Genomic DNA, 22,109 nt, shown 5'->3' with positions numbered 1-22,109 from the left:
GGCTGTACAAAAAAAATGTTCAAACTGCATCTCTTGCCCGATCCGATACGTCAGTAGTATCACATGTATAAAGTTTAAAAAAGTCGCCGGTCCAATTTAAATGCCGTCATCCTGATCTCTTTGATTATAAATTCCCTGCTCGAGTCCTACAGTATCGAGAACCTCGGGTACGATCGAGACCACCCTCCAACGTTAAACGTCGAAACGAGGCGTTTTGTATATTGCATCTACCCTCCCGACCCACAAAAATTCCAGCTTCGAAAACCACATCTCATTCAACTAGAAACAACATGGAGGTTGCTATCAAAACATTCTTCTCGTCGCCGCGCTTTGCAGTCGTCGGCGCTTCGACCGACCCCGGGAAATACGGTTACAAAGGTATGGCTCCTCGATACATATTAGAAATCGTGATATAAAATGTACTAAATACTAACCGTGAGCCCAAAAGTATTCTCCTGGTACGTTTCGCACGGCCTACCCGTCACCGGGGTCAATCCAAAAGCCCCGGTCATCCTCGAGCAACAGACGGTCTCGAGCTTGGATAGCCTGGAATCGCCATCCGAAACGTCAGTTTCGATCATCACCCCGCCGGCCATCACGCTCAAGACCCTAGAGAGGGCGAAGGAGCTCGGAATCAAGATGGTTTGGTGCCAACCTGGCTCCGAGTCCGATGACGTACTGAAGTACGCGAAGGAAAATGGCATCACATGTATTGCCAACGGAGCCTGCGTTCTCGTCGACGGGGAAAGCGGGTTGAAGAACGCTGGGAGAGACTGGAAGTTATGAACGCCCGTTTCTTGGTTCCCATGTATCCTCGCTGATGAATAATGCGACGGAATAGGAATCATGGCCTTTCTTTACCTACGGGTACGTTAGGACGGGAAACCTGCCCTCGGCAATAAGCAAACTATATTAAACCTTGGGGAAATTTGTAACGGCGAACCCACGCATTGGAGATCAATATGATATCTGCTATCCTGTTAATATACATACATGCGCTACATACATATATACATGCGGTGCGCCGACCGCTCAGCTAGACGATGTCAATAACGACGTCAGGATTCCATCTTCCTGAGGGGATGGGATTATCCCCAAAACCCCAGGCCCTCGAAGTGCAAGTAATCAATCTACCGGGCCCTTTGTAACCTTTGAACGCTGTACCGCAGAGAGGAATTCCGCTGCAGCTGTCGATTCTGGTTGCACAGAAAGCAATTTAGTCCCGATGCCGAAAATATATGCACCTACGACGACGGAGGAGACCGCAAGGCCTATCCTTTTGAAACTTGATTTCCTGTTAGAATGGTCTGAAGAGGTTTCAGACCGTGATATCGATTTTCTTCCTTTTGTTAATTTAGTTCTGGAGGACTCGAGGACGGCAACATCTTCAGGCGACAGAGGTTCCTCGTCTGGCAGCGTCCCACGCCGTCGATCATAGTATCGGAGAGAGGCTATGAGATCTGCCGGGGAGAGTTTGGATGACTTTCCTGAATCGTTGGATTCCACCGCGGATTCCACATTTTCAGCAGCCGCTTGCAGAGGCTCGGATTTCTTCTCCGTCTGTAATTCGGAATCTTTGTTCATAACAGCGTTGGGCGTGCTGCCTAGGGACTCGCCGTCATTTTGTGAACCGATATCGATGGGGCCGACGTTGAAACTGGCTCCTTGTGAAGCAGTTTCGTCCATACCTAAGACCCTTGCATCTTCGGGGGCGACTTGAACAAGCTTTTTTTTGGATTCCGCTAGCTCATCCGCCCCGGAGTTTGAGGTTATTTCGAGTGTATTCGAAGCTACTTCAGGGTTACCGGTAGCACCGGGTAGCGTGGTTTCTTGAGGGTTATCAAGAGAAACCGGCGGCTCGGATTTTGATGAAGCAGAGGCTTCGAACTCCCGCTGTTTTTCAAAAGCCGAATTCCGCGAAACGTTAACCATGTTCGTACCCACGTGAAGTTTTACCGAAGCACGAGCGTATACTTTGAAAGGTGAAGCTGTAGCATGCGCTGATGCTTTAACCGTTGCAGGCTGGTTCGGCCGGGTACCCCATCGTACACGCGGCTTGCTCATGATATTCAGGGCCCTGAAGAGGGATTTGTGAATTGAATCGACTTTCTGAGCAGCATCCCGGGCGTTATATGTCCAACCGTCACGCCGTATTTTGCGGGGGCTATTGTATTTTTTCCCGTAAGTTACATGGAACCAACCGTTGGTCAGCGCCTTGCGATTCTGGATCCACTGGTAGAATACTGTTTTATTGTTTCCCCACTGATGGGATCTGGGGATATAATCCCAATGCGAATTCCTGGTAGAATGGACCACCTGTGCTAAGGATTGAGCCCATGATCGATTGGATGAACTAGGCGGGATGTGACACTGCTGCGAACCCGAACGATGATGCACAAAGAATACGAGGGACCTGCGTAAGTTGGGCCCCGAGTGATGTCCAAGGACAGGGCGCGATGTAGCTATCGATACCCGGAAGGTTGTCATGATGGATGAAAGCTGGCGTCATCCACGACGCCAGACTGTCCGTTACGTAAACTATCGTGTCGTGAGGGCTTACGGGTGGTAGCCCACAACGGCGTCGATATATGCTATAGAAGATATAAAAGACGAAAAGGTATATAATTCTCAAGAAGCCCGTGACCCGATTGATCCTGGTATCCTCTTTTTTCTTTCCTTTTTGGTATGGGGCTTGAAGCTTATAAGCTTGAGCGAGATGGCTTGAAGCTTCTAGTTGCTCAAAACTATACGCATCTGGGTGCGGGGTGGTGGTGCGATGGATCCTGAGTTGTGGCTGACAACACAGGCGGATTGTTTGTTAGACAAACACTTTCCAAAAACGGATTGTGTTGGGTACCCAGTCGAAGCCGATCGTCGTCGCATGTGCGAAGCAAAGTCAGTCGCCAGCCCTTGTCTGAGCCTCGAGACACCCATGTTCTGGAGTAGGGATGTACATAAATACGCATTGCCTGGACACCAAAGAGGTACCACGGAGGTACTCTCCGCATCGTATCGCAAATATTGGTGAGGCCCACCCACATTCCTGTACCTTGATTTGAAGCCTGTTGAGGATGTGTCAAAAAGACTTTCGAGATAAGATCGTCAAACGGAACCATCTATCGTATATACATCTATGAAGATGTACTCTGCACGGTATGTACTCATTTGTATGCGGAGAAGGTGTGGGAAGCAACGAGTGGTTTCTTTTGTTGCTGTCATATAAAGCGGTGGGATCTGACACATAAGCGTGACAGAAAGGAAGGCGCAGGCTCAGACTCTGAGTGGCCATGTCCTCTGCAAGTCCTGAAGAAGATACCCAAAAGGAAACTTCGGGTTCGGGATGCGATCGGATTGGATTTTGAGGGGGGTAAAGCACTGTCGATGCATTGCCAAAATGCACACCCACCTAAAAATGCAATGTGGGTGGGTACATTACCTGTACCGTCGACCAGTCAGAGCATCTGGGTAAATGTAAGTACATAGGTATGGAGTTGTCAAATACTTAGTTAACCACAGTCTCCGAATATTCTCGATCACATTGCATCTCCGCTCTTTTTCTCTTCTTCTTCTTCTTCTTCTTCCATTTCTCCTGTTCAGCAGCAGCAGTTCATGCAAGCCAGTTCGTTCTGTCTGTGTTCTTTTTAAATCTTGCCCTTTTCCAGAATTACGAAAGAAACGAAAGAGAGAGAGAGCTGCCAATACAATACAATAAACTAAAATAAAATCTTTAAAAAAAGAATAAATACTTACTTACATACATACAGTAACTTAAATTTGTAGCTGGGCGTTAGGCAGTTGCAGCGTCGGCCGTTGGGTTTGAAAAGTGGTCGGTCTTCCTTCCCCTTTCCCACCAGCAAAATATCATCGCCGCCGCCGCCTGTCTGTCTGACTGTCGAGTCTCTCCACCTTCTCGCCACCTAGCCCTTTTGCCATTTTTTCTTTTCTTCTCTTTCCGAGCTGAGCTGAGCAGGCCCAACAGTTTCCTTGAGCCGGCCGGGTTATGCCATGATCTATATCCATACCTACCTATAACTGCACAGCGTCCGACTTCATATATTTTATTCGTATTCAAATACAAATCGCCGGCCAATTCATTCGAATTCCGAACCCAGCCACACAACAACAACAGCATACAACCACAACACATTACAAATTGCCACTAAGGTTACAGAGTCCGGCAATCCAAATTCCTCTTGACCTCCTTTCGTCTCAGAGTTAGACAGCTGACGACTTCAACTTCAACTTCATCTTGTTCTGCTTTGATAAACCTTCAGCTTGAATTTCATCTCTTTCATTCTTCCCCCTTCGCATGCTGCTGTGAAGGCTTACTCGCACACACAACATCCCAGAAATATCACCGACCACGCATAAGCGATCATTTAGCTCTCTCTCCCTCACTATCGCACATCTCGCTCATACCGATATCTCATTTATTTATTAACATCTACAGCCATTTTACTATATACTCCTAATTTGTTTCTTCTTTTTACTTTTTCGGGATTTGTCGTTCCGACCTTGAAATATGGATTCCGGATATGGGCGCCGAACTGAGAAGAAGCCTAACGGGCCACCTCCCAGAATAATATCCTCGACGTATTCCGACGATTCTTACAGTCGTCGCAGTTACTATTCGGACCGAGAGTCAGGTGGCTACTCAACTTCAACAGCATCTTACGAAGACGTCGACGATCGCCGAATCTATCGAAACGAACCAAAATATATCCCGGAGGCGAAACCCTCAACGCCTCCCCTGTTCGCCCATCTCTTCCCTTCGACCCGTCGTTTGACAATAAAGCATGACGATGATTTTGATGGCAATATGAATCTCCGGATCGATACCAACATGTCGCATTCCTCCGAACCTCCCAGGTTGATCACTCTTTTTCATATGAATATGAACAACTTGAAGAATCGCGACATGGTTCTCCGACGGTACGGTCGTGACTGTGGCCGTGAAGTCGTCAACTTCCGTCGGAAATACGCCAAGCCAGCTTCGGGACGTCCGAAATTAGAACGATCCGGAAGCAAACTGATGAGCTCCCTCATGGGCAAGAGCGACCCCAAAGACCGAACCCTTTCACGTCAAGATAGCGGATACGAATCCGGGGAAGATGACGAGGAGGAGTTCTCCGATGTCGAACAAAAAGGCCATGCTCCCGCCGACACTACCGACCATGGCATTCCGACAAATACCACCATGCTCGAATTCTCAAATTACGCCCATGTCGACCTGAAGAGACGTGGGAGCAAAGGTAGCAAGCGATATGAATTCGAGTACTGGGGCAAAAGTTACGCCTGGAAACGCAAGATCACGGTTTACGGCCAGGAAGAGTCATGCTCCTACTTCCTGATCAACACCGCAACCAATAATATCATCGCTCACATCCGCCCCGACAACCTGTCGCCAAGCGAGGTTGCAGAGGAACAAGCCAAGGGAGGGTTTATCCCACCGTCGACCATGTGGCTTTGCGATGACACGGATGATTCCGTTGTCAGTTCGATGTGTGACGTTGCCGAGTAAGTGTGCACGCTTCGAGCCCAGTTTGTATATATATAAAAGCTAACGAATACTTTGAAGTGTTGTGGTCGCAACCGGCGTATACGCACTTATCGACGATTCCATCAAAAGGAAATTTTCCCGTCGTAAGAGAGTCGTCCAGCTCGTCTTACCGACGATGCGTGGGAACACGGTCAAAATGAACATGGAATATGTCGGCCCAAAACGCCTCATCGACCAGGTTTTCAACCGACCGGGAAACAATGCGCGAAAGAACAGCGTTGCTTCGAGCGTCTCTAGCAAACCTCCAACCCTCATCCGCACAGCCAGTTATTCGATAACGGCAGGGGCCCCTGCGGCCGAGCGGGCAGCGAGCCGGCCAGCCGCTTTGCGTGCAGCTAGCACACGCGTTTAATCTCATGTGACCTGCCGCGAGGCGGACACTCCATCCATCAATATTTACACCGAATATAGACTCAATAATATGTTTCGTGCCGTTGGGATTTTTACGGTTCGACGGCGTCATGCGTTTGGTTTCCTTTACCGATTATTTTATTTTATTTTTTATTGTCGTATTTTACAAGACTGCATTCGAGAGCCCCGGAATATGGTGTTAGACGTACGAAGCGCCACGGTCTTTGATACAACATGGGGTTAATGAAGGAAAGGTCCGGGTTGTTTTATTATCAAATTTAGCCATCTAATGTCATTTCTACCCTGCATGTTCCTTTCGGCTCATGAATGTGCATATTACACCATCTGTACACTCTCGCTTTAATTTCCTCTTTACGATCCCTAAGTTTCCTTTGCTTGTACGAAAATACTGTACCGATATACGACGTCCTCGCCTGCTTTTTTGATCGATAGGGTGGTGTATCTGATAGCCTGTTTTCGGATTTTTCACGATTTTGATGATATCATATTTGAACGTTCCGTGGTGTTTCCACCGAATATCTGATGACAGCGTTTGTATTCCATCGAAGTCGACTTCTATTGTCCAATTTCGACAGTAAAGATCAATTCCCATTGCCGTATTAAATACCTACCTGCGTGATCAAGCAAAACCATCCAGCCTATGCCTCTTCAAGATCCGCCAACCCCAACTCGAGAGCTAGCGCCAATGTTAACTTGGCATGCTGCAACATGTGCCCGAAGCTCAGATACTCAATCTTATCTTCGGTGCTGTGAATCTTATCATCGGAATTCTCGAATGCACTCTCGATGACAAACTATCGACCGCTGTTAGGAGAATCCTATAAAGGGGGTGATATTATTTAGGTACTCACCGCAGATTGGTAACCTGCCTTCGAGGCCGATGCGTGGTCGCTGCAGGCATACCCGCACTGAATTTCACGGGTTAGTTCGCAACCATCGAATGCCGCAGTTTTCGGATCCTCACCTTTGTTTCGACGTATGGAATATCGCAATAGGTAGTGATGACCTTCTTGATGAAAGCCGTGAGACCGGGGTCAACATAGTCCGTGATAACGCCCACGCTCTCCGGTTGACCGGCATCCAAGGTCTTTCTGACAAATCCCGTCATGTCTTGTTGCAACATAGCTCCGACCAGGTACCCTTTGCTCTTGTAGTGATTGAAGATTGCTTGGCTACCAAGGAGACCGCCTTCTTCCGCGCTGTACCAGTGAAATTCAACTGCCGTCCGTATCGATTATCAGCATGAGCAGCAAGTGGGTAGCTGGTGAATGAAGAAGGAGCCGTACCGGGATTCTTGAAGGGGATCTTAGCGCCAACCAAGACTCTGAAAGCCTCAAGAATAGTGACCGTTCCGGACCCGTCGTCGTCGGCACCAGGACTCCTCAAGAACATCGGTAGAAGCAAGTTAACAGAATCTTGATGAGCACCTGTTGAGAAAAAAAAAAAAATATGTATTAGAAATTTATTTATTTTATTTTTACTCCCGGCGAGATGTTACCTATGACGACTCTCTTCGCGCTGGTGCTTTGGTAGTCGATCGCAGCATCATCCTCCGATTTAGGAGGTACGTGTGCAATGATGCTGTTTTGACCCCATCTGTGAACGAAGGGAGCGACCGAAATCTTCGAATCCACGGAAGCGGTCTCGTTCACCCGAGACAATAGCCATCGCGAGCTGTCCGCGCCGGACGATGACCTGTAGTAACGGGTATAGAACGAAGTGAACTTCTCCAAGTTCGCCTTCATATTTTTGGCATCGAGCTTCGCGAGGAGAGGCCTGATGATGGCCTCATTCTGAGGCTCCGATGGATACTTGTAGGTTTTCTTGGTGCCAGCTGCTGCATAGGAGTCTTGATGGTCCGTGATATCGATAAAGTTGGTGCCAGCCTTGGAGATACGATCGCGTTAATCTACGTTTCTCTACCAAAAAAAAAAAAAAAAAAAAAGTCCGCTGATATGGATGGAAAGAACTACGGACCTTCTTCAGCTCCCATTTTTGCTCTTCCGTAACTTCTCTGGTAACGCCGGGCTCCAGCTCGATCAACCGCACCTCAGTCGGGTCGAGTCCGAGAACGTTGGCGAGATCCGTTTTATCTATCTCCGCGATGGGCTGCTGACGTCCAGCGCCATGCTGGTGAATATGGACGGCATTCACTGAGACAGCGAGAACCGGAAGGACGAAGGCGAGCGAACGCATGATGTTTTTTTTTTGCCCACGGAAGTTTGGTTTCTTAAGGAGAATGGTTGTAAGACCTCGGAGGATTTGGGGAAGCCGCCATGTGTGATCGGTCACACCGGAGGGTTTCTTAAACACGACAAAGCTCCACAAGCCCCAACCAGCGCCCCGGCTTACATGGCCCGTTCCCCAGCATGGATATCCCATCGTATGTTGTTTCCCTCCGTGTCACTTCGGCAGGTCTCTCTAATGTCTATATAGGATTTTCACATATCATTGCATTTGCAGCCACTTGGTTCTCGCGACGACACGCGACATTTTCAAGCTGCCCCGTCGCCAACCCCCCGGGATCGATGGTGCCTTGATTGTTCCTCTCCCACCACCACCTCGGTCCGCCGATTCAGATAATGAGAGTGACGACGACGATGAAGACGATGATGATGATGATGATGGGAATGAAGAAGAACAGGGCACGCGGATGGACATCGACCGACGCGGCCAGGAAACCCCTCCCGGTCCTGTCGCTGGGAACGCAACTGGCGGCGCGGAACGAAGAGATAGAGCTCTTCCAAAAGAAGAACCGGAGCCTAAGGATTACACCCTACTGCTTTCTTCTATTCGTGACAGGAGGCCGTGTGTTATCAGACGGGAGGATGGGTTTGAGAAGCGCTTGCTTTGGAGATGCGGGCGATGCCGGCTGATATTTGGATATCAAATCTACGACGAGAGTCTGGAAGAATTATCCAAGGGGGAAGACGACGAAACCCACAAGTCAAAAAAAATCCGGTCTAACAAAAACTATTATGTCTATATTCTTCCCGGAGGGCTCACGACAGCGGCGGGGATGGGCTCTTTAACAGAACTTGATCTCCAGTTAGTCAAGGAGGATTGAGCCCCCCGCGCAGGTTCGGCTACAGGTTACGAAATTCAGTATATCGGATCGATGCGGGCACGGTTGAGAGCGCTGAGCGTTTCAATCCAAATTCATTGCAAATATCCTATCCGGACCGACAACGCCAGCATGACCGTACTAAAAGATCTCCTCCAACAAAGAATTTCTAGCGAAAAGGATGATGATGAGGCCAACGGAGCCCAAACAGCCTCTCCGGTCCTCTCGAAGGACGCATGAGTGGCAAGGTAGCTTAATTTGCAAGAATCATTTTAACGAAATCTAAATTCGAACCGGTTCGTAAGCAAATGTATGTCGAATGAAAGAATTTTAGGGAAACAAGGGCTATACCGATGTAATTGACAGTCGGGCCTGTGATTTCCATGCCTTTCAATAGTTCCGTTACTTCGGCGTCCGTCAATTTCTCCCCGAGCGTGGTTAAAACTAGCCGTTTTACAAAGCATCAGTAAAAAGAAAGGTTATGAAGCAAAATCGAGTATTAAATACCGTATTTGAGTTCTCCGACACCGATGACTCCTGTCGAGTCCTTATCGAAGACCTGGAAACCCCGAATATATTCCTCTGGTGGGCCGGGGTCACGGAAGCCTCCTGGGCGGTTCAGGATTTTCAAAAAGGTCTCAAAATCGACTATTGATGATGTTAGTTTTTGTTGATTCGGTGGTACATTGGGTCGGTTGGGGAGCTCAGGAAAGCTTACATTCACCCTTGACGCTCTGGGCGACCTCGTCGACTTCTGCCATTGTAGGGTTTTGGCCACATGCTCGTAGGAGATCGCCGAGAGATGATGTTGGGACACGACCGGTTCCTTTTTTGTCGAAGAGAGCAAATGCTTCCTTGTAGTTTGTGTTTGCAGCCTAGGTAGGTACGGGAGTTCTGGTTAGATGGGCGAGAAGAGCCTTTGGTTTTGGCGAGGACCAGTTTACCATTTCTAGATGTTTGCAACCGTACTTCGGTCTATATGAAAAGGAGCAGTAGAAGGGAGGATGGACTTGGGATTATTACTGCGAGGGTACTAAGCTAAGAGGTATGCAGGGTGTGGTTGGAGGTGAGGTGAGGTGGAGGTAAGAATTCTAGTTAGTTAGGAGAGGAGGTTGTTTGAAGCGACTGTTTATTGTTTATGCTGGGACCGGCCTAGCTACCACCACCACCACTACTACTAATAAGTACTTGGGTACTTGGGTACTTGTTTAAGCACTCGAGCACCTAACTTGCTAACATGCATGGAACATACTTGCTTACTAGCGCTTAGGTGTATAAATCAAGTGCGTCCATGTATATGAAGTAGGTAATTGCTTTTCTCGCTCAAAAGCCGTCGTCTGCAGCTTTCGGTCTTCTTGCATATCCCCGCACCTGCCTACTTCCAGCCGTAACTTCCTTCGTAGTCTCGATTACCCCGCTTGCTCACAGGTTTCACTCAGACTTGTCCCTCAGACTTGAGAGAGCCGTTCAAGTCATCTGCAAGTCTGGCGTCTAAACGAAAATTTAAATACATCTTCTTCCATTTCCTCCTCGCTTTCTCAATTGCATTCATCCTCGTCTTTACGTGGTCTCCCGAACTCGCATTGGCATCCGTCAGACGACTATTCGGGCTTGCCCGCCAGCTCCCCATATATCGCGTCGTACCTCCATCCAGGTCCGGCCTTAGCACGATAGCCAAAATGTCCGCATTCAAGGCTCCACAGGCGCCACCCACCTTCAAACATGACCCGGAGTCTCTCTTGCATGATACCAAGGCTTTGATCGAAAGATCGAGGAACACCCTCGACCGTCTTGCTAAGGATGTTACCCCGGAGACGGCCACCTTTGAAAATGTCATTGCCCCTCTGGCCGCCGATGAGAACGATATGGGTCTTTCGTCCCATATCCTCGGTTTCTACCAATACGTCTCATCCGATCCAAAGATCAGGGAGGCCTCCAGCGAGGCCGATAAACTCTTGAGCGTATGTCTTCTTCCGTAAAACCATAACCATAACGATGTATATATATATATATGTATATGTATATTGTAGTTTCTTGATAATCAGTCTGGATGCTCACCCGAGTGACCATTTTTCAGGAATACTCCATCGAAGCGGGAATGAGAGAGGACATCTTCAAATTGGTCAATGCTGTGGCCAAGTCCCCCCCATCAAACCTCACACCGGAAGGCAAGCGGCTGGTCGAAAAACTTAACACCGACTACATCCGTATGGGTCTGGAATTGGAAGGGGCTGAACGAGACCGTTTCAAAGAAATCAAGAAGGAACTCTCAGTCCTAAGCATTGATTTCTCCAAGACTCTCAACGAGGAGAACGGAGGGAACTGGTTCACAGAACAACAGTTAGAGGGGGTCCCGGCCGATGTTATCAATATCCTCAAAACCGAGGAGAAGGATGGTGTCAAGAAATACTTCCTCACCTACAAATATCCCGACCTCTTCCCGACTCTCAAATTCGCTGTTAATGCCGACGTGCGCGAACAAGTTTTCATCGGTAATGAAAACAAGTGTCCGGACAACCTGCCGCGTTTCGACAAGACCGTCCGCCTGCGCCATGAGAAAGCCCAATTGCTGGGGTATGACAATCATGCTCAGTATGTCTTGAAGGAAAAGATGGCAAAGTCACCGGAAACGGTCAACTCGTTCTTGGGTGACCTTAGAAGCAAGCTTACGGAGGGCGGAAGAGCGGAAGTCCAGAAGCTAAAGCAGCTTAAAAAGACGGACGTGGAGGCTCGTGGCCTACCCTTCGATGACAAATATTACCTATGGGACCATCGATTCTACGACCGCCTGGTTCGGGAACAGGAATTCAACATCGACGAGAACAAAATTGCCGAATACTTCCCATTGCAGAAGTGTGTCGACGGTATGCTGACAATATTCGAAAAGCTCTTTGGTCTGAAATTCGTTCAAGTCGTCGAAGAGGGTGCGCAAGTTGGGTCCGGAGAGCGTGGATGGCACGAGGATTGCAAGGTTTATCTCGTCCATGACGAAGCGGCCCTCGGCGGCGAGTTCGTTGGTTACTTGTACTTGGACTTGCATCCCCGAGAGGGAAAATATGGCCACGCAGCGAATTTCAACCTCATCCCGGGCTTCCTTCGCGACCCCGGTAACTCCACGAGCCGTAACTATCCATCTACCGCGCTGGTATGCTTCCCATTCGCCTTCACAGCCTCGCTCCGGTATATATACTAACTTCACCGTGAAGGTTTGCAACTTTTCTAAACCAACTCCTTCCAAGCCATCCCTTCTCAAGCACGATGAAGTCGTCACCCTCTTCCACGAGTTAGGCCATGGTACGCATATGGCCATTCTGGTCTTTCGACTCACCGGATTTCAGCTAACTTCGGCGTAACTAGGCATCCACGACCTGGTTTCTCGAACCACCTATTCAAGATTCCACGGGTAAGCTATCCACGATTCGACAGACGTGGGATACGGGGCTAAAACTTCCTTTCCTAGAACGAATACTGTTGGTGACTTTGTTGAAGCTCCATCTCAGATGCTGGAAAACTGGTGCTGGGAGCCAGAACAACTCAAGGAGCTGTCATCGCATTACGAAACCGGCGAATCGCTCCCAGGCGACCTTATCAGCGCATTGATTAAATCCAAACATGTAAGACTCAACGATCATGGTAGCGGTGAAAGGATCGGATGTTCATATGCAATTTGCTCGATACTAGGTCAATGACGGGCTTTTCAATCTCCGTCAGCTACATTTTGGAATTTTCGACATGCGAGTGCACGAATTAACCTTGCCTCAGGACGAGGACCTTGATTCGAGTGCAACTTACAACAATCTACGAAGCGAAATCGCAGGCCTGGACGGTCCAACTGATCCCAAGTTCGGACAGGGCCAAACCACTTTTGGCCATCTCATGGGCGGTTACGATGCTGGATACTACGGATACCTGGTGAGCAAAGCATCCCGGTTGATTGTTTAGTCCCTTCCATTACTAGCTCCATACTGACGCTTTCCATAGTGGTCTTTGGTTTTCGCTTCCGACATGTACTTTACTGGATTCAAGCAGAACCCTATGGATCCTAAGAATGGAAGACGATATCGCCATGAGGTTTTAGAAAAGGGAGGTTCGAGGGATGAGATGGATTCTTTGAAGGCCTTCTTGGGCCGCGAACCGAACTCGGAGGCCTTCTTCAAAGAGCTCGGTATTAAGAAGTAAAGGATATATAGTTGTATAAGACCATTGACCGTCTAGAACGCATTTTTATGCCAAAAAATGACTGCTTTGTAAATTAAAAAGTATGCGGTATCATATCGAGGTTGGGGGTACAGATATTTTGGGATCCCTTGCATGCAATTGCACTCGAACCAGAAGTCACAAGCTTCATCCTCTACTTTTCGAACATTCAAAGAATCCAAAGATCCACAATCATTCTATTGTCTTCTTTAAAGGTTGTCGGATAGTTCATTTGCTGCATTTTCATGAGACACAGACATAAAGTTTCGGGTTCCATCGAATTTTTCGTTTGTTTGAAGGTTGAAGTTGATATATGTTACCTTGTTGGAACCTGAGTGTGTTGGCTGAAACGCGCGTTCTGGGGAGCAGCTTGGTCCCACCTAAGCTCAACCTCTCTCCACAAACCTGGTCCCTCACCAGCTACACCCACCTCGATATCGTCGTTTACCCACGAACAACAGAATCCACTACCGTTTCGACTTTGCTCTTGAGCTATATTGCTGCTGCCACCAAAACCTTCGTCGCTCTGCCTTCGGATCTAAATCAAGCATCATGTTTATTGCAAGATCGGAATATGGTGATTATAACACTAGCTCTGCCTCATCATTCTGGGCGTCGCGGGTTATCTATAACATCCGCTAATAGCTTTAACTTCTTGATAGATCGTGGCATTAAGTTCGTATCCCGTTCCGTTACCTGACACTTCCTTATTGCCTAATGCGTCGACCCTAACTTTGTCATTTGTAGCACCTTCTCGCCCGAAGGTCGTCTCTTTCAAGTCGAATATTCCCTCGAAGCCATCAAGTTGGGGTCCACTGCCATCGGGGTACGATTGGCAATGTCCCTTTTCTGTCAAACCACGTTACAAGCGTCCTAACATTGCATAGGTGGCCACGGGTTATGGTGTGATTATCGGGGTAGAAAAGAGGGTTACGTCTCCCTTATTAGAGGCATCATCGGTAGAGAAGATTGTCGAAATCGACCGACATCTTGGGTGCGCCATGTCGGGCCTTCAAGCCGACGCTAGGTCGATGATCGAACATGCCCGCGTCGAGGCGCAAAATCACACATTTCACTATGGGGAGCCGTTACGGGTTGAGAGCGTCACTCAGGCGATATGTGACCTGGCCCTTCGATTCGGAGAAGGTGCTGATGGAGAGGAGAGCATAATGAGTAGACCATTCGGTGTGGCGTTGCTCATCGCGGGTTATGATCAGGATGGTCCACAGCTGTAAGTCTTGCTGGAAGACTATCTAGGATATACCAGCCTATGCTTACCATGTGAGTTTTGGTGTGTAAAGATACCACGCGGAGCCTTCCGGGACTTTTTATCGCTACGATGCCAAAGCAATAGGATCCGGAAGTGAAGGTGCGCAGGCTGAACTACAGAACGAATATCACAGCGTGAGTATCTTCGCTAGCTACCGACGTGGCCGCGTACGCTGATAGCTTATCCGAATATATAGTCCTTGACGTTAGCCGAAGCGGAGAATCTTGTGCTGAAAACCCTAAAGCAAGTCATGGAGGAGAAACTCGACAGCAAAAATGTCCAGCTCGCTAGCGTCACGAGGGAAAAGGGTTTCCGCATATACACAGATGCCGAGATGGCCGAAGTCGTCGCCAGACTGAATTAAACCCTGGGCCGTCTGCTATTGAGGGCCAGACAAGGGCAAGTGACTCATTAATCTGTGGCGATGTTGGTTTCCTCTTATCGGGATCATACGACGGAGAAGCGTCCTGAATGACGGCACGCTCGGTTTCCTCAGGAAACTCCGTCATGGAATATTATAGACTAAGCTCGAAAATATTTACAATACCGTCATCTCCAGTACTCAGTAAAAGTTCTCCATCGACTTTGGTTCCCTGCTTATCCCATTTGGGACACCATGTTACCGAATTGATTTCGTAGACACCATGCGCCGCCGGTACCTGCGCAATTATCTTCCACTCCTTGCTTGCTCCTGAATCGGCATTCGATGGTTCCCCATCTTTCGCCGGATATACTTCCTTATATACAACGATCTGGCCATCTCCGCCAGCAGTTGCAATAAGACCGGTCTTCTTGCTCCAGTCTACTGAATATATTGTCCGCGTGTGAACCTTCGGGAGGCAGCTCTGCTCTTCCCAATTCTCCGTTTCATCCGCTGTTCCTTTTATGATGGAAGGCGGTTGTGTGGATGGCTCCTCCCCTTCGGTCTTTGGCTTACGATGCCAAACTCTTGCCGTTTGGTCGTCCGATGCGGAGGCAAGTCTGGATTGATGTCCATTGTTTTCGAAAGATATCGACCAAACGGTCGAAGTGTGGCCCGTAAGGACAGCACAGCACACCCAGTCGTCGGTATCTTCTTTGTAGAGTCTGATCGTATCATCGTAAGAAGAGGATGCCAGTAGCTATTGTAATATTAGCAACCCATCAAACGTACAGAAGTCATATCGCAGGGTGTTCCTTGCCTCTTCCTCCGGATGCCAAGCGACCATCTTGACATCCTGCGAATGGTCCTGAAGCACGGCTATGGTTTCGTAGTTTTCGTCGCCCATGTCTTCCCAAATCCAAACCGTCTTGTCTCTGGAACAAGTGGCTAAGAACGAACCTCCAGCGCTCCAGGCCACACTCTTGACTTCGCTGTCATGGCCGTCCAGTACCACGGCAAACCTCCATTCTTCCTCCTCTTCGGAGTTCGATCCAAGCGATTGGTCTCCGTCGCCATGGGTACCGTGTTCCTCCCGATGCCAGATTCCAGTGGAAGAATCAAAGCTTCCGGTTGCGAGTACGCTTTCGCCTTTGGCGTTCGGCTTCCACGATATGGATCGTATGGAGCGCTTGTGGCCACCTTCGATGGTGCTGACGAGGGAAAGGTCCCGAAGGGAATATATCCTAACCGCCCTGTCGGTTGAAGCCGTAGCGACGAGGGGCAGATGGGGATGAGGGGCAGCACACCAAACCCTATCGGGCTGGACGGGGAAGCTCCCGACGAGCTTGAGGGCCATCGCGATTTCGATCCGCTGTAGACGGGTGTTTATTGCCACCGTAAGGTACTTCCTTAATTCAGCTTGGAGGTGGATGCTTTAGTCGAGGATGGCCTGATATTTATGCCGATTAGCTGCGTTGCGAACATTGGGTGTTAAGTACCAAGTACGCATCCGGTCCTACTCTTATCTACAGGCCCCGTGCGAATCGAGGGATGGGACGGTCTCAATTGCACGGCGCTGGCGCTCAAAGAATCTACAGACTTGATTGACATGGTGTATGTATACCTACCAGGTAAATACTAATCTCTATGCTACCTGCAAAATGCTCAGAACCCGACCCTGCCATTTCAACATGTGCTCACATAATGTACATACAACTGGTTGAGGCCCTGGACGTCCGATATCACCCCGTGCTAGTGGGACAAACGTTGATGTATTGAGGTGAGTCTATACCTATCTTTATAGAACCCTAGACCCTTATAATACCCCAAAGATCCAAACCGGTCTGAACATACATACACCCAGTGTGCTCATTCAGGGTGCTTTTTTTTTTTCTTTCCCGCCCCACATCGAGCCAAGAAGAGAGCCTCAAGAATATCCGGGCGGGCGTTAAAAGAAAGGAAAAAGAAAAGAAAATGAAAACTCCAAGCTCCTGAGATCTAGAATCACCGCCTCAACATGCCTTCCATCTTCTTGCGAGCTTCTAACACCATTAAATCTCTTCTTTCACGTCCTCTGATGAACAAACTAGCCTTGTCGTTCTTTTTCGGAGACGAACTCAATTGCTCCGCGGAAGTTCCGGGTCGGTGGGTCTCCAGTCTCGAATGTAGGTTGTACCGAGTGACAAGATCGCTGTGGCCAATCGTGGTAGCTGCCGAGGATGAAGAGGAAGAAGCCGGTGCCTGTGACCTGCCTGTCCCACCCAGCGACCCGGGTTCGCTGTTTACTGAGGGAGGAAGCGGCGATGGGGTTTGGCGGGTTACTGAAGCCGGTGGCTAAGGGAGCGAGCGTGACCCGTCAGCACCGTTCTCTCGGGACATGGGACTGATATTTAACTCACCTCTGGTAGAAATCCGTCGTTCAAGATCTTCTCTGTCGTGGCAGGCACGCTGCCACCGTTCTTCTCCAGTTCCCAACGTATGGCAGCCACGCTGATTTGCGGGAACATCACCCTCACCGAGTCGATGTCTGTTTGGGAAACGGTTGCCCTCGGCCGACGTCCGCTCGTCGGACCGGAACCACCAGAGGCCTGAGGTGGAGAGAGCACATATCTGTAGAACAAAGCTGCGACGATGGCGCAGAAGATAAGCTGTGGGATGCCGATGGAGCCGGCCATGTCCTCGGACGATGACGATGGCGATGTTGAGAAAGAAGAGGACATGGTATGGTCTGGTCTGGTCTGGTGGGTTTCTGGTCAGCCGAGTTGGGCGGCAGCTAACTGGTTTGGCGACTGACGGTGCCAAGCCCCGCCCAAAAAGATTTGTCCAGAAATTTCGAGAGCTTCGATTCAACCCACCCGGAAAATATTCACCACCATCGCCATTGCCTTTGAGAAGGTAAGTCTTCATTTTCATCTTCGTTTCCACTGTCTCCCATCAAATTACTGACATTCTTGCCAATAGACACTAATTAAGGTATCGACTTGCGAAGGAAATCCCCCAACGGTGTCACTCCAGCGCCATGAACGCTGTACCTCATCGGTTGCTGTCTTCATCTCGATCTGCCATCCCCCAGATATCCTCATTGCCTCGTGCCGGGCCTCTTCGTTCCCTAGCACCTTCCCGTTCCTATTCGTCTTGGGCAAGGAGGGACCGTTCGTCGATATGCGCACAACCTGTCGCCCGAAAATGCCAGCCAACATGCACTCGCCCACAACCTAGTCCTTCCTCCGGTAGACCTCGCGCAGGTCGACAGGTAAGCGGATCCGTATATTCGGTCGGGTGGAGGCAACTTTGCATCATGTTTGCTAACTTTGCATCCGTCTAGTTTCATACAACGATACCCCGCCAAGCCGCTCCGAAAGACCCCTACTCGGTGCTCGGTGTGTCTAAATCCGCTTCAGCAAATGAGATCAAGAAGGCTTACTATGCCATGGCCAAAAAGTACCACCCGGACGCAAACAAGGACCCTAAAGCGAAGGAGCAATTCGTAGATATCCAGCAAGCCTACGACCTTCTCTCGGACCCGCAGAAACGAGAACAGTATGATCAGTTCGGAGCATCAGGGTTCGACCCCAGTGGTGCCAGCGGTTTCAACCCGGACGGTGCCAATCCGTTCAGCGGTGGCGGGTTTGGATTCGGAAGCGGTGGGTTTACCGTCGAGGATATCTTCAACATGTTTGGTGGAAGTGGCCCCGGCGGCGGAAGGAGGAGGGGCGCCCAGGAGGAGGCCTTTGGCGACAACATTGAGGTCCAAACGACCATATCCTTCATGGAGGCCGCCAACGGAACAACCAAGACCATCAACATCTCTCCTTTGGTAACATGTCACACCTGCTCCGGATCCGGGCTCAAGGCTGGTGCTCAACGGACGGCATGTGGTAAATGTCACGGTACTGGGACGAGGGTACACTTCCATCAAGGAGGGTTTCAAATGGCATCAACATGTGGGACATGCGGTGGAAGCGGTATCGTTACACCCAAGGGTTCGGATTGCGGAACCTGCTCCGGAGCAGGTGTCCTAAGAGATAGAAAATCCGTCCGGGTGGATATTCCACCAGGTGTCGACGATGGCATGCGCCTCAAAGTCGATTCTGAGGGTGACGCCCCCATTATCCAAGGTGGTTCTCCACCCGGAGCCAAACTACACCGCGGAGATCTTCTGGTCCACATCAGAGTCCAGGCGCATCCGGATTTCAGCAGATCCGGGGCCGATGTTTTATACACCGCTACGATCCCCATGACTACTGCCGTTCTAGGAGGGAAAATAAAAATACCTACACTGAAAGGAGATGTGGAGCTCAATATCCCAGCAGGGACCACGACCGGGGATCGTATAACAATCGCCGGCAAGGGAATGTCGAAGCTTACGAGCCGAAGGGGTGCCTACGGTGACTTGAAAGTTGAATTCAGAGTCTCTCTTCCCAAGTAAGTTGGATTTTACCCCCGCTTGATATCCTATGATGAAAGGCTGACATGCAGCTTCCCGCAGAGCACTCACTGCATCCCAAAGAACTTTACTGGAGCTGCTCGCGGACGACCTGGGGGACCATCAGGCCAAACGGATTATGAATGTTTCCGATTTGTAGGTTTACGGCAGACTTCGGACCTTTCGTTCGAGCTCCTTCTAACGCGATAACGCAGGATGAAAGAAGCCAACTCGAAAACGGAATCCAAAGATTCCGGAGATTCGAAAGAGGGATTCTTGAAACGAGCTTTCCATAGGTTCACCCACCCTCATGACAAGCAAACCGACAAGACGAACTCGAACAGCAGCGGGAACGACGAGGCACCGACCGAAAAGCGTGCCAGCAATACTTGAGGTTGAGCATACGAAGCTTACTTGCCGAGGATTGCCAACGCGAACGCTCGCCCGAACCGACCGAGACGTCGTAACGAGTCTGTGAAACAAACGAGCGTCTCGACCACCGACGACGTATCCAACCCTTTACATTCACCTGTACCATAAGATAAATTTATAGAAGCCAGCCAGCCGGGATTGTATATAGCTTCTCCTTCTTGCTTTCATTCCTCTCCGATGCAACAAAAGCCGATCGCCGGCTGGATCCTTTGTACATATATCATATCATAACGTGGGGCCAATCTATTATCTTCATCTTAATCCGAGCTGTCCGAGAAAAAACAAGACAGCTCGGGAAACGACGGAATGCTTTTTACGCTGAATAGCAACGCCTACAGTGACAGGTCAAAAAAGTGCTGGTGTAACAGGATCCCCTCCCCTTCCCTTGAACGCCTGGCGGAACGATGAAATCAAACAAAGCGAGTATGTACAGGACGGTTCCGTAAATCCGATACGGAAGTTTTTCAAGTCCACGAATCTAGGCAGGTTGGGCAGCAATGATGGGTTCCGAGATCCTGGTGACCTGAGCACCGGCACGGATAATCCTCGTACCGGTAGAATCGTTGACGAACTATGGGCAACACGGTCATGGGTTAGCACGCTGGGCTTTTTCATGCGATCGCAATCCTGGCATCCCGACTCACCGAAATGTCCTTGTTCTCCCGTTGAGCTTGCTTCCAGATTTCGACTTCGCAGCCGCCACGGATGACACCGACTCTCATGGTCGAGAGCAAGTTGTGGGCAGCGTTGGAGTGGTTGTAAACACCACCGTTGAACATGGCCGTAGCGTCCTTTCCGATACCGGAGTTGATCATGGCCTTCCCGCCGGGGTGATCCCTGATGAAGTCACCGACGTCGTGGATGACACCGGCGACGGCGATAAGAGCCTTGCCGTTACGCGCCTGTTCCTGGAAGTCTTCGAACTCGATGACGGGGAGTTGCTCGAGAGGGATACCCCAGTCGAGCTTGGCACGGACCCTGTCGAGCTTCTTCTGCATCTGCTGGAGTCTCCCCTTCTCGATTTCGTTGGACTTGAATTGCTTGAGGTCGTACGCCAAGCCGAGCTGCTTCCAGATCCAGATGGACCACTTGGTAGGATCGTACTGGAACCATTCGATGGCGTTTCTGTAGTCGCTTGGGAATTCGTGGTGGAAGTTGTGATAGCCCTCCCCGAGAGTAACAAGAGCGGTGATGACGTGGTCCCTCGGAGAGTTTCTGTCGTCGAAGGGTTGGTCACCGAGCCAATGGGCCAAAGAGTTGACACAAAAGGTGGCCTGCTGGACGAAGAAGATCCTGAGAATACCGCCGTAGATGAAACCGCCTTTCCAGTCACCCCAGCCCAACCCGGCGACCATCATCGGGAAGATCAAGGACATGAAGGTGACGATGGGAATGTAGTGCTTGTGTTGCCAAATGACCACCGGGTCTTCGCTGAGGTCGGTGATATCGGTACGGCCGATACGCTTGGGGTTCTGCTTCATAACCATCCATCCGATATGGGAGTAGAGGAGACCCTTTCTGACGGAATAAGGATCCTTATCGGTATCGGTGTAGCGGTGGTGAGCACGGTGGCCACGAGCCCACCACCTGATGGACCCTTCGACGGCACCGGCTCCGACAGCAGCGAGGTAGAGCTTCAAAGGCAAAGTAGCAGAGTAGGAGGTATGGGCCCACAATCGATGGTAACCCGCCGTGATACCGAGGCCGGTGTTGAAGTAGTAAACAACAGCCCAGATGGCAGTTTTGCGCTGCAACGGGGTGAACCAGGCCCAATAGCATCCGATCAACGGAATGACCAAGATGAAGTAGACGTTGAGCCAGTCAACATGTTTCCACCAATTCGCCCACGTAATCGGCTGCGGAGAAGGGTTCGCATGTCAGCAAGGTTGACAATTGGAAGAAAAAAAAAACAACGATACCTGGGGGGAGACACGGAAGAGAGCAACAAAACATACCAGCTCTGTGATGTGGGGTTTGTCAGAAGCCGCCTTTCGGCTGGACTTGGAATGGGAGGATGAAGCCGAGGAAGCCCCCATGATTGAAATAGAATGGGAGACTGCAAAAGTGTTCTGGAAATGGTGGTTGAGAGACTGGTCGAAGCAGGCAAGTGGAAGAAAGGGAAGACTTTTTATATTAAAAAAAAAAAGGGATTATAAAAAATAAAATAAAAACCGGGGAAACATAGGGAGGATAAAAAAAATTCAGTTCTGACGGAACGGCTATGCTCAAGCTGCGGGTGAAGCGAAGTGTTGAGGTTGTTGGGGAAAACGTGCTGGCTGTTGCCTCTTCTGGCGGGACTCCGCGGGCTCTGATTGGCTGGTTGGCCCCCAACCAAGTCCAGCTATCGCCTATCGATAAATACTTTACCTCCTAGCCTGGCCCTGCCCCACCAGCAGAGCCGATACGCTGTAATGTTCAGGGGCGCTT

General features: G+C 49.8%; 13 protein-coding genes across 13 annotated transcripts; 7 read left to right on the top strand and 6 right to left on the bottom strand.

The window, feature by feature from the left end:
- Positions 1-290: 290 nt before the first annotated feature.
- DFL_001010 (uncharacterized protein) lies at positions 291-786 on the top strand (the record flags this gene model as incomplete). The annotated part of the gene is made up of 2 exons (XM_067629564.1): positions 291-378; positions 449-786. The coding sequence occupies 2 exons, from the start codon at positions 291-293 to the stop codon at positions 784-786; spliced, it is 426 nt and encodes a 141-aa protein (XP_067495571.1).
- A 339-nt stretch (positions 787-1,125) lies between these two features.
- On the bottom strand, positions 1,126-2,064 carry DFL_001009 (uncharacterized protein; the record flags this gene model as incomplete). Its single annotated transcript, XM_067629562.1, has 1 exon — positions 1,126-2,064. One exon carries the CDS (start codon positions 2,062-2,064, stop codon positions 1,126-1,128), a length of 939 nt encoding a protein of 312 aa, XP_067495570.1.
- A 2,458-nt stretch (positions 2,065-4,522) lies between these two features.
- DFL_001008 (uncharacterized protein) lies at positions 4,523-5,912 on the top strand (the record flags this gene model as incomplete). The annotated part of the gene is made up of 2 exons (XM_067629561.1): positions 4,523-5,517; positions 5,579-5,912. 2 exons carry the CDS (start codon positions 4,523-4,525, stop codon positions 5,910-5,912), a joined length of 1,329 nt encoding a protein of 442 aa, XP_067495569.1.
- A 658-nt stretch (positions 5,913-6,570) lies between these two features.
- DFL_001007 (uncharacterized protein) lies at positions 6,571-8,128 on the bottom strand (the record flags this gene model as incomplete). The annotated part of the gene is made up of 6 exons (XM_067629560.1): positions 6,571-6,726; positions 6,784-6,840; positions 6,897-7,150; positions 7,219-7,359; positions 7,431-7,818; positions 7,910-8,128. 6 exons carry the CDS (start codon positions 8,126-8,128, stop codon positions 6,571-6,573), a joined length of 1,215 nt encoding a protein of 404 aa, XP_067495568.1.
- A 173-nt stretch (positions 8,129-8,301) lies between these two features.
- DFL_001006 (uncharacterized protein) lies at positions 8,302-8,999 on the top strand (the record flags this gene model as incomplete). Its single annotated transcript, XM_067629559.1, has 2 exons — positions 8,302-8,315; positions 8,369-8,999. The coding sequence occupies 2 exons, from the start codon at positions 8,302-8,304 to the stop codon at positions 8,997-8,999; spliced, it is 645 nt and encodes a 214-aa protein (XP_067495567.1).
- Positions 9,000-9,249: 250 nt separating this feature from the next.
- DFL_001005 (EF-hand domain pair) lies at positions 9,250-9,943 on the bottom strand (the record flags this gene model as incomplete). Its single annotated transcript, XM_067629558.1, has 5 exons — positions 9,250-9,278; positions 9,348-9,440; positions 9,504-9,644; positions 9,715-9,871; positions 9,941-9,943. The coding sequence occupies 5 exons, from the start codon at positions 9,941-9,943 to the stop codon at positions 9,250-9,252; spliced, it is 423 nt and encodes a 140-aa protein (XP_067495566.1).
- A 732-nt stretch (positions 9,944-10,675) lies between these two features.
- DFL_001004 (uncharacterized protein) lies at positions 10,676-13,175 on the top strand (the record flags this gene model as incomplete). The annotated part of the gene is made up of 7 exons (XM_067629557.1): positions 10,676-10,957; positions 11,074-12,141; positions 12,203-12,290; positions 12,354-12,399; positions 12,457-12,610; positions 12,678-12,908; positions 12,978-13,175. The coding sequence occupies 7 exons, from the start codon at positions 10,676-10,678 to the stop codon at positions 13,173-13,175; spliced, it is 2,067 nt and encodes a 688-aa protein (XP_067495565.1).
- A 570-nt stretch (positions 13,176-13,745) lies between these two features.
- Positions 13,746-14,827, top strand: DFL_001003 (uncharacterized protein; the record flags this gene model as incomplete). The annotated part of the gene is made up of 6 exons (XM_067629556.1): positions 13,746-13,770; positions 13,856-13,868; positions 13,941-14,019; positions 14,081-14,424; positions 14,495-14,597; positions 14,660-14,827. The coding sequence occupies 6 exons, from the start codon at positions 13,746-13,748 to the stop codon at positions 14,825-14,827; spliced, it is 732 nt and encodes a 243-aa protein (XP_067495564.1).
- Positions 14,828-14,978: 151 nt separating this feature from the next.
- On the bottom strand, positions 14,979-16,181 carry DFL_001002 (uncharacterized protein; the record flags this gene model as incomplete). Its single annotated transcript, XM_067629555.1, has 2 exons — positions 14,979-15,584; positions 15,645-16,181. 2 exons carry the CDS (start codon positions 16,179-16,181, stop codon positions 14,979-14,981), a joined length of 1,143 nt encoding a protein of 380 aa, XP_067495563.1.
- Positions 16,182-16,828: 647 nt separating this feature from the next.
- DFL_001001 (uncharacterized protein) lies at positions 16,829-17,499 on the bottom strand (the record flags this gene model as incomplete). Its single annotated transcript, XM_067629554.1, has 2 exons — positions 16,829-17,158; positions 17,224-17,499. 2 exons carry the CDS (start codon positions 17,497-17,499, stop codon positions 16,829-16,831), a joined length of 606 nt encoding a protein of 201 aa, XP_067495562.1.
- Positions 17,500-17,522: 23 nt separating this feature from the next.
- On the top strand, positions 17,523-17,792 carry DFL_001000 (uncharacterized protein; the record flags this gene model as incomplete). Its single annotated transcript, XM_067629553.1, has 2 exons — positions 17,523-17,719; positions 17,786-17,792. The coding sequence occupies 2 exons, from the start codon at positions 17,523-17,525 to the stop codon at positions 17,790-17,792; spliced, it is 204 nt and encodes a 67-aa protein (XP_067495561.1).
- Positions 17,793-17,843: 51 nt separating this feature from the next.
- On the top strand, positions 17,844-19,643 carry DFL_000999 (uncharacterized protein; the record flags this gene model as incomplete). The annotated part of the gene is made up of 4 exons (XM_067639895.1): positions 17,844-18,077; positions 18,150-19,249; positions 19,314-19,406; positions 19,466-19,643. 4 exons carry the CDS (start codon positions 17,844-17,846, stop codon positions 19,641-19,643), a joined length of 1,605 nt encoding a protein of 534 aa, XP_067495560.1.
- A 517-nt stretch (positions 19,644-20,160) lies between these two features.
- DFL_000998 (uncharacterized protein) lies at positions 20,161-21,718 on the bottom strand (the record flags this gene model as incomplete). The annotated part of the gene is made up of 3 exons (XM_067639894.1): positions 20,161-20,253; positions 20,327-21,538; positions 21,638-21,718. 3 exons carry the CDS (start codon positions 21,716-21,718, stop codon positions 20,161-20,163), a joined length of 1,386 nt encoding a protein of 461 aa, XP_067495559.1.
- Positions 21,719-22,109: the final 391 nt, after the last annotated feature.

The sequence above is a fragment of the Arthrobotrys flagrans genome (assembly GCF_004000055.1).
Source record: "Arthrobotrys flagrans strain CBS H-5679 chromosome Unknown unitig_15, whole genome shotgun sequence".
In the NCBI taxonomy this organism is placed as follows: Eukaryota; Fungi; Ascomycota; class Orbiliomycetes; order Orbiliales; family Orbiliaceae; genus Arthrobotrys; species Arthrobotrys flagrans.
The sequence above is the reverse complement of the archived record's forward strand: the minus strand, read 5'-3'. Positions and strand labels throughout refer to the sequence as shown.